This window comes from Echinops telfairi, unplaced genomic scaffold (assembly GCF_000313985.2).
Source record: "Echinops telfairi isolate 266 unplaced genomic scaffold, ASM31398v2 ScPeMD7_7467;HRSCAF=8505_1, whole genome shotgun sequence".
Lineage (NCBI taxonomy): Eukaryota > Metazoa > Chordata > Mammalia > Afrosoricida > Tenrecidae > Echinops > Echinops telfairi.
This window is the reverse complement of record NW_022111368.1, coordinates 8,868,488-8,887,989: the sequence shown is the minus strand read 5'-3', so window position 1 is coordinate 8,887,989 and position 19,502 is coordinate 8,868,488. Positions and strand designations below refer to the sequence as shown.

Here is a 19,502-nt window from a genome sequence, read left to right as displayed (position 1 = left end):
ACCCCCACCCCCACCCCTGTCTCCGATGCTTGTTTCTGCCATTTTATACTACCACCCCTGCTCTCTGTTACAAATCTCTATTACTGGAGGTCAAAGAGGGCATTCAGACGCCCAACTTCAAACTCAGCTCTATCCCAGTTGCTTTCAGCAATTTAGACACAACACACACACAAACACACACACCCTCAAAACCACACCAAAACAAAATAAGGGCTGGATCAAAAGTCTCCATGTTACCTTTGTCCCTTTCCATACAGGTTATTTTTACTTAAACACTATCGGAGCTAAACTGAAAAACCCAAGTCAAGCTCCTTGCTCCTGAATCAACTGTGTCAAAGTGACCCTAGGCGGCATAGCAGAGCTGCCCCCTTGGGGCTCCCAGGCTGTAACACTTTATTGAAAGCCTCCTCTTTCACCTCAGAAATGGTTGGGCAGCTTGCATTGCTGGGGAGCTCAAATGGCTGCCCTTGCAATTAGCACCACGTGATCAACTCAGCTCAACTCATAGCTGCACCCAAAATACAACTTGAATCATATATTGCTTTATGATGTCACAAAGAATCAGAAAATAAGTTTTAAAACAATAAATCTAGGAAGTGGTAGAGTGAAAGTTCATGAAAGATTTGTATGAGTCCCATGTAATGCTGACACCACTGCCAAGCATAGGTTATTACTCATCTTCTTAGTCTAGTCGGGATCCCAAATAATACTGCAAAGAAATGTGCTTACTGTAGAACACACAATAAGCTATCTAGACGTAGAAGACATTAGTCAATGCATTAGAAACTGTTTTCTAATTCGGTGAACGCTTCTGAAGATACACGAAACCAGACTTGCATATACAAACCAGTATTTGGCTCAATTCAATGACATTCATTTTCTTAAATACATACCAAATATGATGATAACCCCATACTATTTACTACCTCCAGTTTCATTTATTAATATCAATAGCCAATATCATTACACTTGCAGAAATAGCCTGTTGCTTCTCTTTCCTTTCCTGCTCCTCTGAATTTAGGAAGATACCCTGTGTGTGCCTTTGTATGCGTGTGCACACATAAGTGTCTTAAAACATATACGGCTGAGTGCATAAAATGCAGCAAGAATCCATGGATTGTATATACCCAAAAAGGGACTACTGAACATAAAATATTAATGCTAAATAACAATTATAAATCTTCTATGGAATTTTATATTCAGGAGTAATATTATAATGCTTTTGCAGTAAACATTAGAAATAATCATTCTACAAGATTCTGGAAAGATCTGTCTTCAGAGGATTATTTCAAGCAACAAAACTACAGATTAGGTTATAAGTGCAAATGTATAATGATGAAGTTTGGCAAGAACACTTTCATCTCCAACCACAAGGTGGCAAATAATTAATGGCTATTTATACTCACCAAGGGTACTACCAGCTACTCCTTGGGAGAAAAATGGAAAACGGCAGCAGTGTACTTCCATATGCCTTTGAAATCTGATGGGGCAATTCTAATCTGTCCTTGAGGGCCTTTCTACCATGCCATACGGAGTGTCACTCTTGAGTCAAGACTCGGGGGCAACAGGCTTGTTTTTTGTTTCAGGGCAATAAAGGAGCCATGGTAGCACTGTGATTATAAAACTCAGATGCCAACCAAAAGGTTGGGTATGCAAATCTACCAGATATTCCATAGGAAAATGATTGATGGAAAGTATTGAGATCTGGAGATAAATAGCCTAAAATAGCACTTTTAGGTAAGTTTCCGTTTCTCCAATAAAATTTACCGTAAATACTTGTGTATAAGCCGAGTTTTTCAACACATTTTTAATGCAGTTTTGGTGGCAAAATTAGGTGCCTCGGCTAATATTCAGGTCAGCTTAATAACTCAAGTATATACGGTAACTGAAAATCAAATTCTAATGCACAAGAAAAACTTTCAATTTAGAGGAAGTCAGACTGATTTACTTTATAAGAAACTAGCACAAAAATGATCCAATTAAAGAAATCTGTATGCTCTGAATTTGGCAAAATTTTGTTTTTCAGGGGGAAAAAAGCATTAATTTCACTGTGTTAAGCACACTTCTCAAAAGGGTACCTTCTAAAATAAGAAACCACATAAATTATTGAACCTATACAATGATGAAAGGTTATGGTGATCCCAAAGTGTTATTCTTAATATAAAAATGTGACTCCTTTCTCTTTCAAATGTCCATATTTAAAATTAGGCTAGTAAAAAATTCCTTAGAATATATCAAGGTAGTTTAATAATTAAATTGACTTGAAATTTAATAATTAAATTGACCTGAAATTTACTAATTTCAAAGATAGTAAGCTATTCCTCTCTTAGATTATTCCTCTCCTTCCACTGTCAGATAAAGATATTTAACATGATTGATCACCAATATGAAAAGCATAGTATTTCTTAGATTTTAAAAAAATAAATGAAAAAAGGGGTCTCAGTTTAATATTAAAACATGGATTCGGGCTCTTTCGCTGGGAGTCGCGGCGCCACCAACATGGGCAAGTGTCGTAGTCTTCATACCGCTAGGAAGCTCCGCAGCCACCGACGGGACCAGAAATGGCACGATCCGCAGTACAAAAAGGCCCATTTGGGCACAGCTCTGAGAGCCAACCCCTTCGGAGGCGCTTCCCATGCAAAAGGAATCGTATTGAAAAACGTCGGAGTGGAAGCCAAACAACCAAATTCCGCCATTCGCAAGTGTGTCCATGTCCAGCTGATCAAGAACGGCAAGAAAATCACAGCCTTCGTGCCCAACGATGGGTGCTTGAGTTTTATTGAGGAAACCGATAAAGTTCTGGTGGCTGGATTTGGTCGCAAAGGTCATGCCGTCGGTGACATTCCTGGAGTCCGCTTTAAGGTTGTCAAAGTAGCCAAGGGGTCTCTCTTGGCCTTATACAAAGGCAAGAAGGAAAGGCCAAGATCATAAGTTACATGGTGAACACGTAATAAATTTCTTTGCCAGAAAATAAAAACAAAAACATGGATTCGGAATATGGTCACTTACAAAGAGTTCTTCGATGATAATGAAATCACAATACACATTTGAAACACACACACACTCAGAAACACAGAACAATCTAAGGAAATAAAAAGTGAACTAGTTCTTTATGTAGCAAACACTTCTAAATATTTCACTAGCTGGCTTTTCTTACAGCTGCCTTTATCACACCCAGTTCATAGGTCCTATGTGGGGCATTAAAAGTATTATTGTTACGATACTACTTATTTGTTAAAAAGCAAGAGGATATTAAAAAACAAACTACTACTAACAAATAACATCCAAATCTAGTTAAAAATCAACCCAGAAGTCAATCCAGAGACCAAGAAGCCCTATCTTTTCACGGATATCTTCTTCATGTTGGATCAACATCAAAAAGTCTATGAAGAACTAAATTTACATGCAAAAAATGTATTGATAGGAACTGGAAATCCAGCTCCCTCAGGACCAGTGGTAAGAGTGGTGATACTGGGAGGGTGGAGGGAAGGTGGGGTAAAAAGAGGGAACCTATGACAAGGATCTACATATAACCCTCTCCCTGGGGATGGACATCAGAAAAGTGGGTAAGTCAGACAGTTTAAGGCATGACAAAATAATAATAATTTATAAATTATCAAGGGTTTGTGAGGGAGGGGGGGTAGGGAGGGAGGTGGAAATGAGGAGCCGATACCAAGGGCTCAAGTAGAAAGCAAATGTTTTGAGATGATGATGATGGCAACAAATGTACAAATGTGATTGACACAATAGAAGTATGTATGGATTGTGATGAGTTGTATGAATCTCCAATAAAATGATTTTTTTAAATGCTGTATTAGTGCACATTTTGCATATATTCTCAGTAACAACAATTTTTTTAAAAAAGAAAACGCTGTGAGGTTACTTATCTAAACAGTGAATTGTTATTCTTTTGCACCCTAGTGATGGCCTTTGTAAATTTAAAGTTAAATGAGAATCCATCCTCTTCGCTGGCCTTCAGTTATGTTTGTCCTAAGAGGGCTCTAGGTAGCAGCAGACCCATGGACTTAAGATGGAACAGGCTGGGCTGCCTTCGTGACAGAACACTACTTCTTGCATAAAATTCTTATATATATATATGTTATATATATGAGTGTTACTGGTTTTGTTTCTCTAGGCAACCTAGCTGTGGTAGTTAGACACTTCATGTCAACGTGAAGATATACAAAAGTGTAGGGTGGAGTTTAGCCTGTCATCAGGTAGCACCCTGATGACCTAACTTGGAGCAGTGACTGAGATACAGAGCTCTCTGGAGGCTGGTCTCTCTCTCTGTGTGTGTGTGTGTGTGTGTGTGTGCTTGCTGGCCATCCTGAGAGTTGCTGGAGCCCTGTGATGTTGTTCATCGACGACGCTGGATCCACACGACTTTGCACCCACCGGCAGCCTGCGATATTCCTGCATTCTACAACACTGCATATCACGCATGAGTCTGAAGAGGGACTTTTGGACTATTATTGGATTCATGGACTTGAATTAAGCTGGGCTGGAATGTTTTCTTGATATATTATGATTACTTCTTGATATTCAGCTCGTTCTTACACATATGTCAGTGTCACCAGGTTTGTTTCTCTAGTCAACCCAGCCTAACACAGTGATTTTCAGAAAGCATCTGAGCTTAGGTTCTATGACCTACCTGCTTCCCCATGCTTCTGCTTTACAGTGGCCTGCTTGCGCACACAGGTATATGACTGCTGGGGTTAATCAACTGCTCTAGTAACCATGACCAGGTAAGTACTGGCAAGTCCCAACGCACTACTAGATTAAGTCCACATTTGTCCACATACTTTTCTGTAAAGACAACATTTTGATCCTCCATCTTCGTGATTTTACTGTCGTTCATTTGGTTCCAAAGTTGGATGGAGAAAAATGTTTTTTAACAAAAATAAATTATATATTACGCATAGTATATATTATAAAAATTACGTGTTTACTCATATCTTATCTCCTTTGTATCCCAACAAAACTTGCATCGGGTCGGTGATGAACATTTATTGAAGTCACATGTTAAAACCCGAGACTAGAACATCATAAGCAGCCAGAGCTATTATTATTAATGAGTAAGCAGTGAGAATGCAGACAGGTTCCTTCTCTACTACCTCATCATTTACTAACCATTACAAACAACAACAATACATACTCGTGCTGCCACTGAGTGGATTCCAGGTTCAGAGTGACCCTACAGGCGCAGAGCAGAATTGCTGCTGCTGGTTTCTGAAGCCTATGGGAGTAGGAAAGCTCATCCTGGTCCCAGAGCCGCTTTGGACCACCAACTTGTGATTAGCAACCCAGTGTTTAACCAATAATGCCGTCAGAGCACTTTTTACCTGCTCTTATTTTGTGCCAGACACTGAACTACATGTTTTACAAACCTTAACTGAATCCCCACACAGCTTCTACAAATCAGGTACTATTACCTTCACCTTACAGGAAAAGTATCTCTTGAGGTTCTGAGGTTAGTTTACCCATGTCACAAAACAGTGCTATGAATTTAAATCATGTTCTTTTCACATTTTATTAGCTATTATTAATAACAGCTTACCCTTCACCACGTAGAATTAGAAAACCTATGTTGCACAGATATATACTTTTCAAATAAAGAAAAAATACATGAATACTGTTATGAGACTCATTTTACAAATCTTGACACCATTTCTTTCCTGGCACTCCTTTAGACCCGATCTGTAAAAAACGTAATTTGCTTCTTCTACATAAAAACTAAGGGTGCATGAGAGGGCTTCAAGAAGAATGTGGCAAAATTCAATTCTTTCGTAATTGCATGTTTTGTTCATTAACCTTTTGAAGCCTTCACATACATACACACACAGGAATCCAATGTAATCTCCTTGAAGGCTCCAACGATATCTTTGTATTCAAAGAAATGCAGCAGTCTCTGTGCACAGCACCTTTTAATAATGATTCATTGACTTCATGAATGACTACCCAGTATACAAAAAAGTATGCCATATATAATATCAAGTAAATAGTATAAGCATTTTATAAACAGATGTCTATTGAGAACTCATTTCCAAACATCACAGATTCGACAAAGCATTGCAAAAAAACTCTTCATTTCATAATATGAACCATAGCTAACATCAATTAAAAAAGGCACCCCAAACCACGATTCCATTTCAAAATACTATAGAAGGCTCTGAATAATTTATCAGCTCTACAAGCATGCCACATTGGAATACTTACCACTTGATTTGATTTCTCGAACGTAGTTGCTGGGGAACCAGCCAGTCTTGCCATTGTGAGTGCCCTCCCACCAGCCCCCTTCTTCCACCCGAGTAACGTGGATGATATCTCCTTTTGTGAAAGAAAGCTCGTCTTCATTTGTCTGCTGGAAATTAAACTTTGCTCTTACTATCAGCTGATTGTTGCTATTATCAGTCATGTCCTAAAAGATAAGGGGGGTGAGAAATCCATGAAGTACAGACCAGCTCACTATCAAATAATTTGATTATATTTTAATATTATAAAACCAGTCTAATTGGCCGAAAAATTCAAAAGGCAGAAAAATGTTTAAACACGTTAAAGTGCCCTGTTCCCACTGACACCAAAACTATTACCATTCCACGCTACAGAGGAAACCTTCTAATGGCCTAATAGATCTTCTGACTTTTTTACGACCTTTTAAATACATACAATTTTCATATATATATTTATATAGACTTTTGTACAATTTATTTTCACAGCTAACATATTCTGGTCATTTTTCTATCAGTACTAATACACTTTCATCTTAAATAATTAATATTACATTGTACGACTATGTCACACATTATTTAGCCAGTTCCCCATTAATGAACTTTTAGGTTATTTCCATATATTTCTATTACAAGACAGTGCTGCATTCAAAATAACTGTGCACACATCTTTAAACAAACCTGTAAGTAAGTCTATAGGTTTCATTCTGTCCAGGAGACATATATCTTAAATTATAAAACACTTTTAAATTTGCTCCCACCGCAGCCCTGGTACTGCAGTGGGTTACACTGTGAGCTGCTAACACAGGGAGCAGCGGTTTGAGCCCACGAGTCATTCTGCAGAAGAAAGATGAGACTTTTGACTCCTTGTTTTCCACTGTTAGTTTTATTTTATTTTTTAATCATTGTATTGGGGACTCATACAACTCTTATCACAATCCATACATACATCAATTGTGTAAAGTACATGTTGCCCTCAACATTCTCAAAACAACTGCTCTTCACTCGAGCCCTTGGCATCGCTCATTTTATCCCCTCCCTCCCCGGAGACTCTTCACTCCTGTAAAGATTTACCGTCTTTGGAAATTGACAGAGGCAGCTCTATTCTGTTCTACAGGGTCAGGGAAAGTTGAGAGGACTCAATGGCAATGAGTTTGGTTTTTATTTTATTTTACAGTAGAGAACTGCCTAGAAGGAGCCCTGGTGGCATAACGGCTATGCATTGAGTTGCCTATTGCCATGTCAGCCATCAGAAACCACCAGCTGCCCCAAGGGAGAAGAGGAGGCTCTCTACTCCCACAAAGAGCTACAGTCTCAGAGACTCAGGAGGGCAGCTCTGTCCTAGAGGGAGGCAGTGAGCTGGCATCCACTCAGTGGCAGCGAGTTTGGTTTTGGCTTGGAAAGAATGGCCTTACGAAGAATAATTAAGCCTTTTGTCCTTGGTTTTGGAGACAACCTTGGGGTTTTCTTGGGTAATGGAGGTTTTGTCTTCTATTACCTCGGGAGCACTGGTGGCAGAGTGGGCGACTAACTGCGCTGCTCACCATTAAGTCAGTAGTTTGAAACCATCTCTGCTCTTGAGTAGGATGAGACTTTCTACTCTCATAAAGAGTTACCATCTTATGTAACATATCAAGCACTTCTTCCTTTTTTCATAATATCATGACTGCTTCCCAGAAGTATTTCCATCATTACTGGTGGTACTTCTTAAGAAAAACCGAAAGCATTATTCACGTTTACAGTACTGCACTAAGCACGACGAAAAACATTTAAAAACTGCACACGCAAAAACCACTTATTAGGACATGCAATTTACCAGAGGGATGAGATACTCAAGCAAAAATAACTAGTGCCACAGAGCATCTAACAAAGCCACCACTGATCAGTGGACCTGTGCAGTTCAAACTCAGGCTGCTTAAGGGTCAACTGTAAATGAACTTGAAGGAAGTGAATTAAAATTATCCAGGAATTCCTAAAAATACGAATACAACAACACAGCTTCCAAGATCTGTGCAGCACATCTAACAACTGACTCCAAGAAGCTAAGACTGGCGGAGGGAAAATGCCTGACTTGGTAAAACTTTTGAAACCTCGGTGATAAGCAGCAACACAGAACTACAAGAAGCTCAACACAGTCTAAACAAAGTAAACACAAATTATTTTACTAGGTACATCACTACTCGGCTGAAAACCAAAGACAAGAAGAAATATGAAAAGTCAACTCGTGGGCAGAAAACTACACGCCAAATGAAACAAAGTCGTGACAAGTGCTCACTTCTCAGTGGAAACAGTGGAAGTCAATGGGTTAATGAATGTCACCTTTTTGTGCTGGAGCAGTGTTAACCCAGAAGTTCTGTATCCAACAAGAAATATCCTTTAAAAGCAATGATGGTCACCAGGCGTGGAAACGAGAGGAGATATATATTATTCACCTGAAGGTAGACCATACTAACGAGTGTGAAGGAGAAGGCAATATACAATAAGAGGGAGGTTAGTCACGTAAGGAAGTACTGAAAGGCACTGGGAGGAACGTAAGAGGTTAAGTCGGGAGAGGAAAATACTGTTATTGACATAAACCTGCAAAAAACGATGACCTATATGAGTGGACACATGGATAGTCAGAGGCTAATCTGAGTAGACACATGGATAAACATACAGGTTGTGGGAGGGAGAGTGTGACTATACTCAATGAACACGTACAAATTTGACATAAGATTTTTATACATGTGTATTTACCTTTGATCAAATCTATCTGTGGTAAAGCATACATGGGGAAAAGACAAAAATTTTTCAGAGTTCTAACATTAACTGTAGTAATGATTGTACAATTCTTGATATGACTGAACAATTGAACTACTGAATTGTATGATATGTGAATTAGGTGCCCTTCAAAATGTAAAAAATTAAAATAAAAAAAGAAACAAACAAACAACAATAATAAATAAGCTTCTCGGGCATAACCAAACACCTGAACAGAAGGAGTCAACTGCACCTGGGGGCTCAGAACTTTCATCTCGGGACCCATCACAAGGTAAGTGAGAATGACTGGTCCCAAACGACAGCGTTCCAGCTCCTCCTTTGGAGAGCAGTGACTGGGTCTGAAAAGCTGAGCGGCCATCCAGGAGCAACTACTGGTCCCTGGCCTCTCCAGAGAAGAGTACTGACAATCAGAGACCTACGGAAACAACTGTCCAAGGGTTTAATGACCATCATTTTCCACAAGCCCAAGACCAAAAGAACCAACTACTACCAACTGGCTCTGAAAGGAATCCCTTTAGAGCAGCGGTTCTCAACCTGTGGGACGCGACCCCTTTGGGGGTTTAACAACCCTTTCACAGGAGTCGCTCAATTTATAACAGTAGCAAAATGATAGTTATGAAGTAGCAATGAAAATAATGCTATGGTTGGGGGGTCACCACCACATGAGGAACTGTGTGAAAGGGTCGCAGCATTAGGAAAGTTGAGACCCACTTCTTTAGAGGGTGGGTCCCTCATAGAGTGGGAGAAAAGTGACTGCTACGAAAGGAAATTACTGGGATGGCTCTTCTCTCCATCATCTTTATAACTCCCACAAAATGACTGGATGAGGCCATGAAAATGGGGCTATTTATGTCATAAAATGAGCTGCCTGTGAGGCAAGAAGAGAGACTCTCACAATCACAAAGGAAGAGTCAAAAATGTAACCCATCAGGATCGCTGTGCAGAGAAGGCAGCAGCCGCAGAAGCACTAGAGGTAGCAGCAGCGCAGCAGTGACGATGAGACAGACAGCCCGACTTCTCGGCCCACAGGAGTAAAACTGAGTGCCTTTGGGTAGGAGGCTGGTCTGCAGAATGAAGCATCCTTTGGGCACTTATTAGCACAAAAGGAGCTTTATAGCATTCGCCTGAGCAGGGTTGATAAAGGCGAAGGACCAGGCAGAAGTACACAAATACTAAAGACTAAACAACTGCACCCTTAACATTTCTGATGCTGACTTGTAACCTGTTAACCTCCTTTTAACCCTTATCAACTACAGGGGTTAATTAAGCCCTAGAGTTCTGAATATTGCCTGAGATTTCTAAGTGGCCATTTCAACAGATTATGGAACCCAGCAGAGAAGTAGAGTGCAATGGGAGGGAAGGTTGCTGTCAGAATAAAGAAGATGGGAGGTGAGAGGTATAGCTGACCTCTGCCTCACAGAAACCATCCTCAGACAGGTGTAAAGTTGAATTCTCCTTCCCCCTTAATGTAGCCGGAGGAGACTGCCACTGCCAATGCCAGCTGCTGTTGCCCTAGTCTCAGGCCCCGGTGGGGACCCAGGACTGACCAGTAGCATCCTATTTCCTCCTGCCAAACTCTAGCTCCCCCTCTGCTCTGCTCAGGCAGGAAAATACTATGAATTCTAAAAAATACTTCCTTTCTACTTCTATGTGCATATTGGGTGAGCTGATCAGGGAAGTAGTGTTCATTTATATCATTAATATACAAAACAGTCTGATCGGGATTTTTCACTATTGTAAGTGGCAATTGTCAGATAACACAGCTGATAAGTATACCTGTAAATACACTGTGATAAATGAAAGATGCATATTACAGTCCCAGGAGCTCTGGGGGCACCATGGATTAAGTGTTGGGCTGCTGAGGTCAGTTTAGGTGCAACAGGTCAACTTAGAACCCATGGGAGAAATATGAGGCCACTGCTTCTGCAAAGATTCATAGCCTCAACAATCCCATGGAGCAGTTCTACTCTGTTGGACAGGGAGGGGCGCCATGAGTCAGAAAGGACTTCATGGCAATCAGCTTTTAGAGTAATCCCTTGTGCAACTGCTCAAATAATAGTAGGAAAAAATACAGCTAAAAAAGATAATGAGGGTGTGTGTGGATAACATACAAGGGCATTTATTCAATTAGTCAAAAGAAGCCAACAACCAAAAAAAGCCCTCACTCCCATGGAGTCAATACTGACGCCCCCCCCTCCCTTGGGTTTCCTAGACATTGTAACTGTTTAGGGGAGTAGAGAGAACAGTCTTTTTCCCACAGAGGTGCTGGTAGTTTTGAACTGCCAACCATGAGGATCCCAGCCCAACATGTAACCAGTCCACCACCAGGGCTCCTAAAGAAGCCAATAAACAATGAAATATAGACATGACAAAAAGGAACAAATATCAGAATGGCAGACTTAAAGCCAGCCAGATGCAGCAGTAACTGCATTACAAGCAACTGTACTAAACACCTTAAAAGGCAGAGACTGAGTGAAAAAACAAGAACCAACCAACTATACACGTTCTACAAGAGTTACTTCACAAATGGGTTAAAAAAAGAATGAAAAAGAAGTTACAACATACAAAGTATAAGCACAAAGAGTATGTAAAATATTATTGGATAAAGTCAATTTTAAGAAAAGAATTATTAGAGATTGAGAACAATTTAATAGTGATAAAACACGGGAAATAAAGTATTAAAAAATAAAAGTAACATGATAAACGTCATTAGTCAAGAAACTATAATACATGAATTAGACTTCCAACCCCAGATTAAGGCAGCAAAGAATCCCTTTTCTCTGAAGTTCCCATTAAATATATCCTAAAAGTCTGAACTTAATTCAAAGACAGTCACAAAAGTCTTCTGGACAGTAAAAATAAGCAAGTGGACTGGCTAGTTTGCTTTGTGCTTTGTTGTTTTTGTTTCAAGTCTCCATATATTAGGAAGGAGGTGCTTGAAAAGCTTTGCAATGGGGAACTACCTATAACTCAGAGTCCCCACCCCCATGTACCACAAAGGACTGAGTGGGCGCCCTGCCAACAACAAGCGGACCTGAGGGCAGATCCAGGAAAGTACTCATCACAGGTACCTTCCTTCCAAAAGCATCAGACCCCACAGGCACCATGATTAGAGATCAGGAGCCCTAGCAACACCAGATCACCTTAACCCAGAATTAATCGCAACGTCAGCTAGGGTTTGGAGAGATCGGAAACCTCACAGACTGCTGGTCAGAGTGTAAGATGGAGCATCCACTATGGAAAATGGTATATGTAGTACGTCCTCAAAAAGAATTCTTCTAGCTGGTATATAGCTGAGAAAACCGAGTCATGACACAAATACATACATACACATCCATGCTCATCGCGGCAGTATTCACAAAGGCAAACAACCAACATTGCTGGCACTGGGGGCGTGGATACACACAGTGAAACACTATGCAAAGTTACAGAATAGTGATGAATTTGCAAAACACCTCATAACATGGATGGACCTGGGGGACCATTAATGTATATGAAATGTCAGTTCAAAAAGCCAAGTATTATATGAGATCACTACTGTAAAAAAGTCAAGAAAAGGTTTTTACTCTAAATGAAACACTCTTTGATGGTGGAAGGGGAAGTGGGGCTATTTGCTAGTGAGTAGACACGTGCTCACCTAGGTGTAGAGGGTGATATAGAGTAAGAGAGAAGTCCAAATTGATGAAAGCAGGGGTAGATACCGGGAGGAGGGCAAGAGTAAGAGGCAGTAGAGTAAATATTCTTATATACCCAATCCTGCAATAACGAAGATGCACAAATAGATGTTTGAATAGCACGAGGGTCAAATAGGTGTGGGAGGGAGAGTGGGGCTAAACTCACCCATAACTTGTCAATGTTATAGTTTTTATGTAATAGGTTTAACAGAAGATACTTGTACGTGGGTATTTATCTTTGCTGCAAATATATTCAAGAATATATACCTTGAAGGAATGAAATGCTGGGCCAGGGTGTTCAATACCATGTCAGCTGGAATAACAAAGCCAACAAAGACAATCGTCTACATTCTACTTTCCTAAGTGGTGATGCTACCTTAAAAGTTTGTGAGGGGCACCTATTGGTCTCTCCCTGACTGGAGGATAGAAGACACATGGAAACAATTCCTTCAGTGGGCTAACAGACCACACAACCACCAGTCTCTGTGACCCTGAAGCCAGAAGAACTGTGATGCTCAGCTACCACTACTAACTATTCTGAAAGGAGTCTCATTAGAAAGTTCTGAATAGAGGAGAATAAAAATGGGGAACAATGGGGAAAAAGAATCCCATGGGGGGACACTTCATATAGCTTAGTTGTCATGTTGTACCATAATTACCTATGATGTAACCACTGATGATAACTGGGTAACGGATACACAGGATCCTCCTACATTAGTTCTTACACATGCGTCTCAACCTATAAGGATCGCAAAATCAAAAGCTTAAATTATAAATAAATAATAATAAAAAATGGATATAACTTAAGATTGACACTCATTTTAGATCTTTATTAACAGTATTAAATAATACTGTTGTTTCATAATTATGAAATAAATTCCTATGGCAGTTAAAAAAAGGTAGGAGAAAACTCAAACTAATAAAGAGAACAAGCTTCCTGTTCGGAGAAAGACTGGTGGAACCTTTGAGGCTACAGCTGTTAGGTGACATTTCAGGTCTGGAAAGGAACCTTACTCCCACAGCTCCATCTGTACCCAAGCAACACATATCTATTCTACCAAAAAAACACCCTGCCATGGAATCAATGCCAAACCCAAGTGACCCTATAGCACAGGGTAGAACTGCCCCCTGTGAGTTTCCACTGTCACTCCATGAGAGCAGAAAGCCTCCTCTTTGTCCCACAGAGCCACTGGTGGCTTCGAATTGCTGACCTTGTGGATTACAACCCAAAACGTAACTACTATGCCATGAAGAACACTATATGTACACCTTAAAATACTCAACCATTTGAGATCAAAAGGGAAGCATTTATCCAAGGTCAAAGTTCAGAAAGGTTAGGAAAGAAGAAGAAACGGAAACAGGATTAAGTTGGATATGTGATGATATATTGTCGGGATTGTAATAAATACATGACACAATTGTTGAATGGAAAACTGATTGGCTTTGTAAATCTTCATTTAATCCGCAATGAAAAGTTGAAAAAGAAAGATTTTTTTTAAATGCTGCATGAAAAGGAAGTCAAACCATTGGCAACTAATCAAAATAAGTGTTAATCACCCTTTAAGCTCAAGAGAAGACCTGGGTGTTTGAAATGGCAAATGGAAGCAGTCTAAGGCATGTTAGATGGTGTGATCACCTTTCCATATTTCCTCTACTTAGCGCTTATTCTTTTCCTAGATTCTAATTTTCAATTCCTCTACGGTACACTGCAAGTGAACCTCGACTTGCAATGTATTTGAGTTATAATAAACAGCATTTAAGAGCATCTGTTTTAATTTGTTATTGTTAGCACTTCATACAATGTTGCTGTGTATAATGTGTTGATGTTAAAGTTTTTAACGTAATGTTTCCAACCCCCAAATACAAGTAAAGGCCAGATGTATAAAGACACTGCTAATACAAGGCAAAAATAATGAATGTTAAATAATAAAGTGAGATCCAACTTACGATGGATTTATCAGAATTAAAATGGGGACCATCTAGCCTCTCATTACTCACAATGTTACAATTATCATTTATAATCCATTATACACCTGGAGGATTCACAAATAAAATGTTCTCCGTTTTTTAGGATGCTTTTTACTTTTCTTTCCCTACTTTACTACCAGATATTATAAAGAATTTCCTCTTCTAGAAAAAACAGCCTGACTTAATGTCCTCTAGGCATGTTCCCAATGAGGGAAAAATAAAGCTACCTTGAGATCTTTAGCTTAACCATTCCTTCTTTATACTTCTAAGATGTTTTACATGTACACTTCTTTTTTTGTATATGTGTACTTCTTATCCCCACATATTTCTTTCTTACCCCCATGTATGTCTTATTCCCATCCTTCCAAGTACTTTTACATACATGCTTCATATTTCTCAATCGTGTGTGGTACACAAGAAAACACTATGCATATCACCATGGAAGTACTTTAAAGCATACATCACTATAAACAAATTAATGAATATTAAAATAAAATCTCCCTTAAAGAGTGTCTCAGAAACCATTAAACATAATAACTGCATAATGTGGTAACAACCAAACCCCAAACCACATGAAAGGGTTAATGGAGGCAAAAGCTAATCATCTTCTAGTTTTTAACACTGTTTAGAGGTCTATAAACTTTCCAAGATAAATACACAACATTCATTCCCCTCAAAATATATTTTAAGTAACAAAGTATATCAAACTTACCAAACTTCGATACTGGCCCTGGAACAATTTTGAAGTCCGGCTGTGTAAAGACTGGGATCCAAGGGAATCAAAAGATTTTATTCGATGAGATGAGGGCCGAGCACATACAGAATCACTTCCTAGTCCAATGTCTGGAAAGGTCGTGCACACAGAAAAAAGAAAGCTGAATATGCCTGACAGCATGCACTCCCGATATGCACTAGACTTTAAAATAGGGCAGCCATAGAGGGATCCACCAAGGGACCGGAACAAAGGAGGCCATTGATGCAGCCAACAAAGGACAAATTCTTTGTCTACTGTATAAATGACTTGCATTCATTCCCCAACTACCTTTCCACAAATTATTAAGCGATAACTGTTGACTAGTTCTCTTCTGGTATAGTTTTCTAAATGTTTACTTTTTTAATATACTCACAAAGTACTTTACTTATGAAATGTTTTAATTGTTTTAGCATCCCTCTTCACCTGGAAAAAAATAAACCTCTCAAATTCATTGATTTAACAGGAAAAAAAATAATGCTCAATACATCATCACCATCTACCCATTTTTCCAAGGTTGTACTTCATGAGATAAATAAGAACACAATCCTCATTTTGCAACATGATCCTCATTTAAAACAAAAGAACACTCATATTTTTCAGTCAGAGAGAACCTTTTCAGTATTTTCTCAACATGAAGGTGACATAAGCGCTACTTACCCCACAATGTTGTTGAAACGGTCAAAGAAAACATATTGAAAGGACCCATTACTCCCCTCTACGAATTCCCTCCAGGAATAGATACCCCACTAAGGTGAACCAACAAGGAAAGGTTGGCAACTTACTTCTTAGAATTAAAAAAACCAAATAAATAGAGAAGTCAATTCCACCCCCATCCCCCACCCTCCTTTGGGAAACTATTCTTCCAAATTGTCTCCAGCAATTTCTAAGCTGATAGGGGGTTCTCTACAAAAGGACTTCTTCACTGGATCAGATCCAGGTCAGATTTTTCTAGTTGGCATGTTTGAATGGGTTCATAAAGTGTCTTGTAAATGTTTGAAATTCGTTGTCAACATTGAAAAGTCTGAAGAGTCCACAGAAAATCCTACATTTCCGGCTTTTCTTTAATAGCTGACTTTACAGCAACTCAAGGTATATATTCCCTCATCGCTCACCTGGCCCAGAGCTAAGCAGGGGTACAATATATAAAGAGAACATGAATCTCGAATCAATCCCGCTGCTTCCTAGAAATTCTGCTTTCACACAACAGTCTGCTATCAGGTTATCTCTAACGAGTCTTCCTACAATTCTAAGGTTCCATTTCGGTACTTTTTAACTCGATAATGACAGAGGTTATGTGAATTTAACCAGCTTTATACTATCACAAATACAAAGCCAGCTACGAAAAAAGACTATCACAGAGATTTTGTCACAGTGGCCATGTCCCTATGGTACTCTGCTACCCCAACTCTCTCGGAAATGCCTTAGCTCCCCCAGGGACTTTGTAAGTAAAATCAAGATGTACTGAAGACTTTTACATCATCAGTCTTGCTTCTGTCCAATTAAATGGCAAATAGGCATCCATACTCTATTTTAGAGAACACAACTGGATTTCTGAATAAGTAAAGCACGGGAGAAAGCATTCATTAAAGCCTGCAACAACCCTGGAGGCAACAGCTGAAATCATCTGATTGTGAAATCGGTCACTGAACGGAAATCTGGGGGAAGAAACGTCATTGTTTCCACAGCACAAAAATAAAACCTGAGATCAAGGAGGCAAGCGAAGTTTCTCCAGCTGAGAGTGCACTCTTTGGTTTAAGAGCTGGGGGAGAATATGCGCAGCGTGCTTTTATAAGGACTAATGGTATATATTTTACTTACAATGTATATAAAATAGGCATCATAGATGCATGAAAAACACTCTTACATAAGATGTGCCCAAGATACCTTTGATGCTGGCTTCTTTCCCTCTCCATTGTTTAAATATCAATGACAGGACTCCTACCTTATTCACGATACTACCTAGTTTATGAATTACAATTCTCAGCATTATTCTTTCTTACTGTTCGCCTCGGACCGTGGTTTTCACTAATCAGCACCTCTACTTAAAATGCAGGCGGGGAAAGCATCTAAAGTGAAATTCAAATGTCATGTTTTCTCCCGAAGAGCAAATGACGGTAGAGTTCGAGTGTAAGAATTATCTATAGATTTATGTACCTATGATATTCCTTTTTCTGTCTGCCAGAGCTTATGTTAATATCTCATTCAAAACTTTCTGGCAGAGATGGGTATTTCCGCAGGTTTTAGATAGCTAGCACATGTGGTTATGGAAAGTAAATATGCCAAATCCTGCGCATCTCCCCAATCTTTTTGTATTTCACCTTTATGAAATATCACACTCATTTGCAAAGCATCATTCAATGATGTGACGATTTTAATTACTTCTATCTACCTTTTTATATCTTTAGAAATGTAATCATCCCTCTCCTTCCTTCATAGTGTTTTTAAACTATTGTCCGGCCCTCCAACGGTCTGAGGGACAGTGAACTGGCCCCTGTTTAAAAAGTTTGAGGACCCCTGGGTTAGGCAGTAGTGTACCCGATGGCCACCCAAAGCAAAGCATGCGCTGTAAGATGGCAGGTCATCCCCTCCACAAAGGAAAGGAGTGCCCAAGCCAGGGATTCTACAATACATTTCAAGCACCAAGATGAAACTGAAAAGAGAATAAATAAAGTAAGCTTAAAGGGTTTCCTATTCAAAAGATTTAAATGCTAAGCTTCTGCATAAATCCTAAATTTAAAATCTGTACAGGTAAACGGGGACGGATTGCTTTAAGACGTAGTTAATAAGTTCCTTCTTTTTGACTCGCGCAGTGATCTAAGATGCAAATTTTAGGGATCCGCCAGAAAAGCTAAGGACTGCTCTGAGAGTCTCACTGTAGCTAATGACTATAAAAGCTCATCACCGCATCCTGGCCTAAGAGTCAGTGGAATGAGGCAAGGGGAGTCTTTCCCCATCTCCATTTAGGGAGCACATCACAATACCCCCGAGGTGCCCTCACAGGTGTCAGGAAACCTTGGTCAGGTAGATGTTTACTTTACAGAAGCAATTCATTGGCCAATGCCGTCATGATCTCATCTCAAAAACTTACTGGAGACAAATTCCTAACATAAAAGCTCATACGCAGGTAGTTCTGGTTGTAAGACAGCCTGTGGTTCTTCCCATGTGGACAAAGCACTGTTACTCTGTTACACGATTATTCGAGAGAAATCGCCATGCCTACAGGAAGGAGAGCTTGATATCTATCACAGGCCCTCTCCAGAAACTTTTTTGCTCTAATGCGGGAGGAGGGAGCAAAAGCAACAATCAAAGAGTTACTACAATAGAAGCCTATTTTTAAGAATTCAGTAATGATGGGCTAGCCTGGTTAGTAGGAAACGAAAGGTATTCTCCCTTTGTCTTCCCACCCCTGATGTGAGATTTGAAAAAAAAAAGAGTCTTACCTGCTGTTACTTTATTTAGAGTCACTAAGGAACTGAGGACCTTGTTAAAATTCTGCCCCTGATACAAATCATTTGCATCAAACGTCTGAAAGGAAAAATTACACAAGCAAAATTAGTAGAGTCTTCTGTTGGGTGTCGGATAGATGAAGTTCTCCCATACGTTCAGGATTCTCAGTACAGAACTATAAAGACAAAGGCGAAATCTGACAGAGTGAGAAGCGAGTGAGCTCGGCTTGACAGTACTGAATCCATTTTAATCTGCTGGCCTTACATTCCTTTCCTGACACCAATGACTCAGCTCTACTCTCGCCATCTTTACAATCCGAGTGATGCATGTGCTTTTTTATACAGTTTATGAAGGTTTAATACGCTGCTGGTACCCCATAAATGGTCGGTGGTAAAGTTCGGCAATTCTGCTCTCTTTCGATCAGGGTAAGGACTCCACAGTGCTCTTCTTTTCTATTCAGGGGAAAGGCAAAATGATCGTCCATTCCAAAGCTAGTAATCAGCTTACTGGATTCCATCATTCTAAATTCCTCAACCCTTGTCGGCAACCAGGAATGACTTCTTATGGCCCTTTATTCAAAAAAATCTAAAACCGTGGATAAAATCTTTGATGTCTGGTCCCTAGGTTCTCCAGGTCTATCACCTCTCTCCCCATCATACTGTATTCTACCAT

General features: G+C 39.7%; 2 protein-coding genes across 4 annotated transcripts in view; one reads left to right on the top strand and one right to left on the bottom strand.

Moving 5' to 3' along the window:
* Window positions 1-18,908, bottom strand: part of ARHGEF7 (Rho guanine nucleotide exchange factor 7) — a 106,091-nt gene extending 87,183 nt beyond the window's left edge. For all 3 annotated transcript variants that reach the window (XR_006679461.1, XM_004704306.3, XM_045283932.1), the window contains exons 1-3: window positions 18,824-18,908; window positions 15,342-15,472; window positions 6,217-6,418 (exon numbers count right to left, since the gene is read on the bottom strand). Coding sequence is in view for 2 of the 3 variants with exons in the window: in XM_004704306.3 (XP_004704363.2) it covers window positions 6,217-6,415 (199 nt within the window). In the remaining variant the exon portion in view is untranslated. The remainder of the gene's footprint in view (window positions 1-6,216; window positions 6,419-15,341; window positions 15,473-18,823) is intronic.
* LOC101641934 (40S ribosomal protein S23-like) lies at window positions 2,500-2,931 on the top strand. Its single transcript, XM_045283933.1, has one exon. The coding sequence runs from the start codon at window positions 2,500-2,502 to the stop codon at window positions 2,929-2,931; it is 432 nt and encodes a 143-aa protein (XP_045139868.1).
* Window positions 18,909-19,502: the final 594 nt, after the last annotated feature.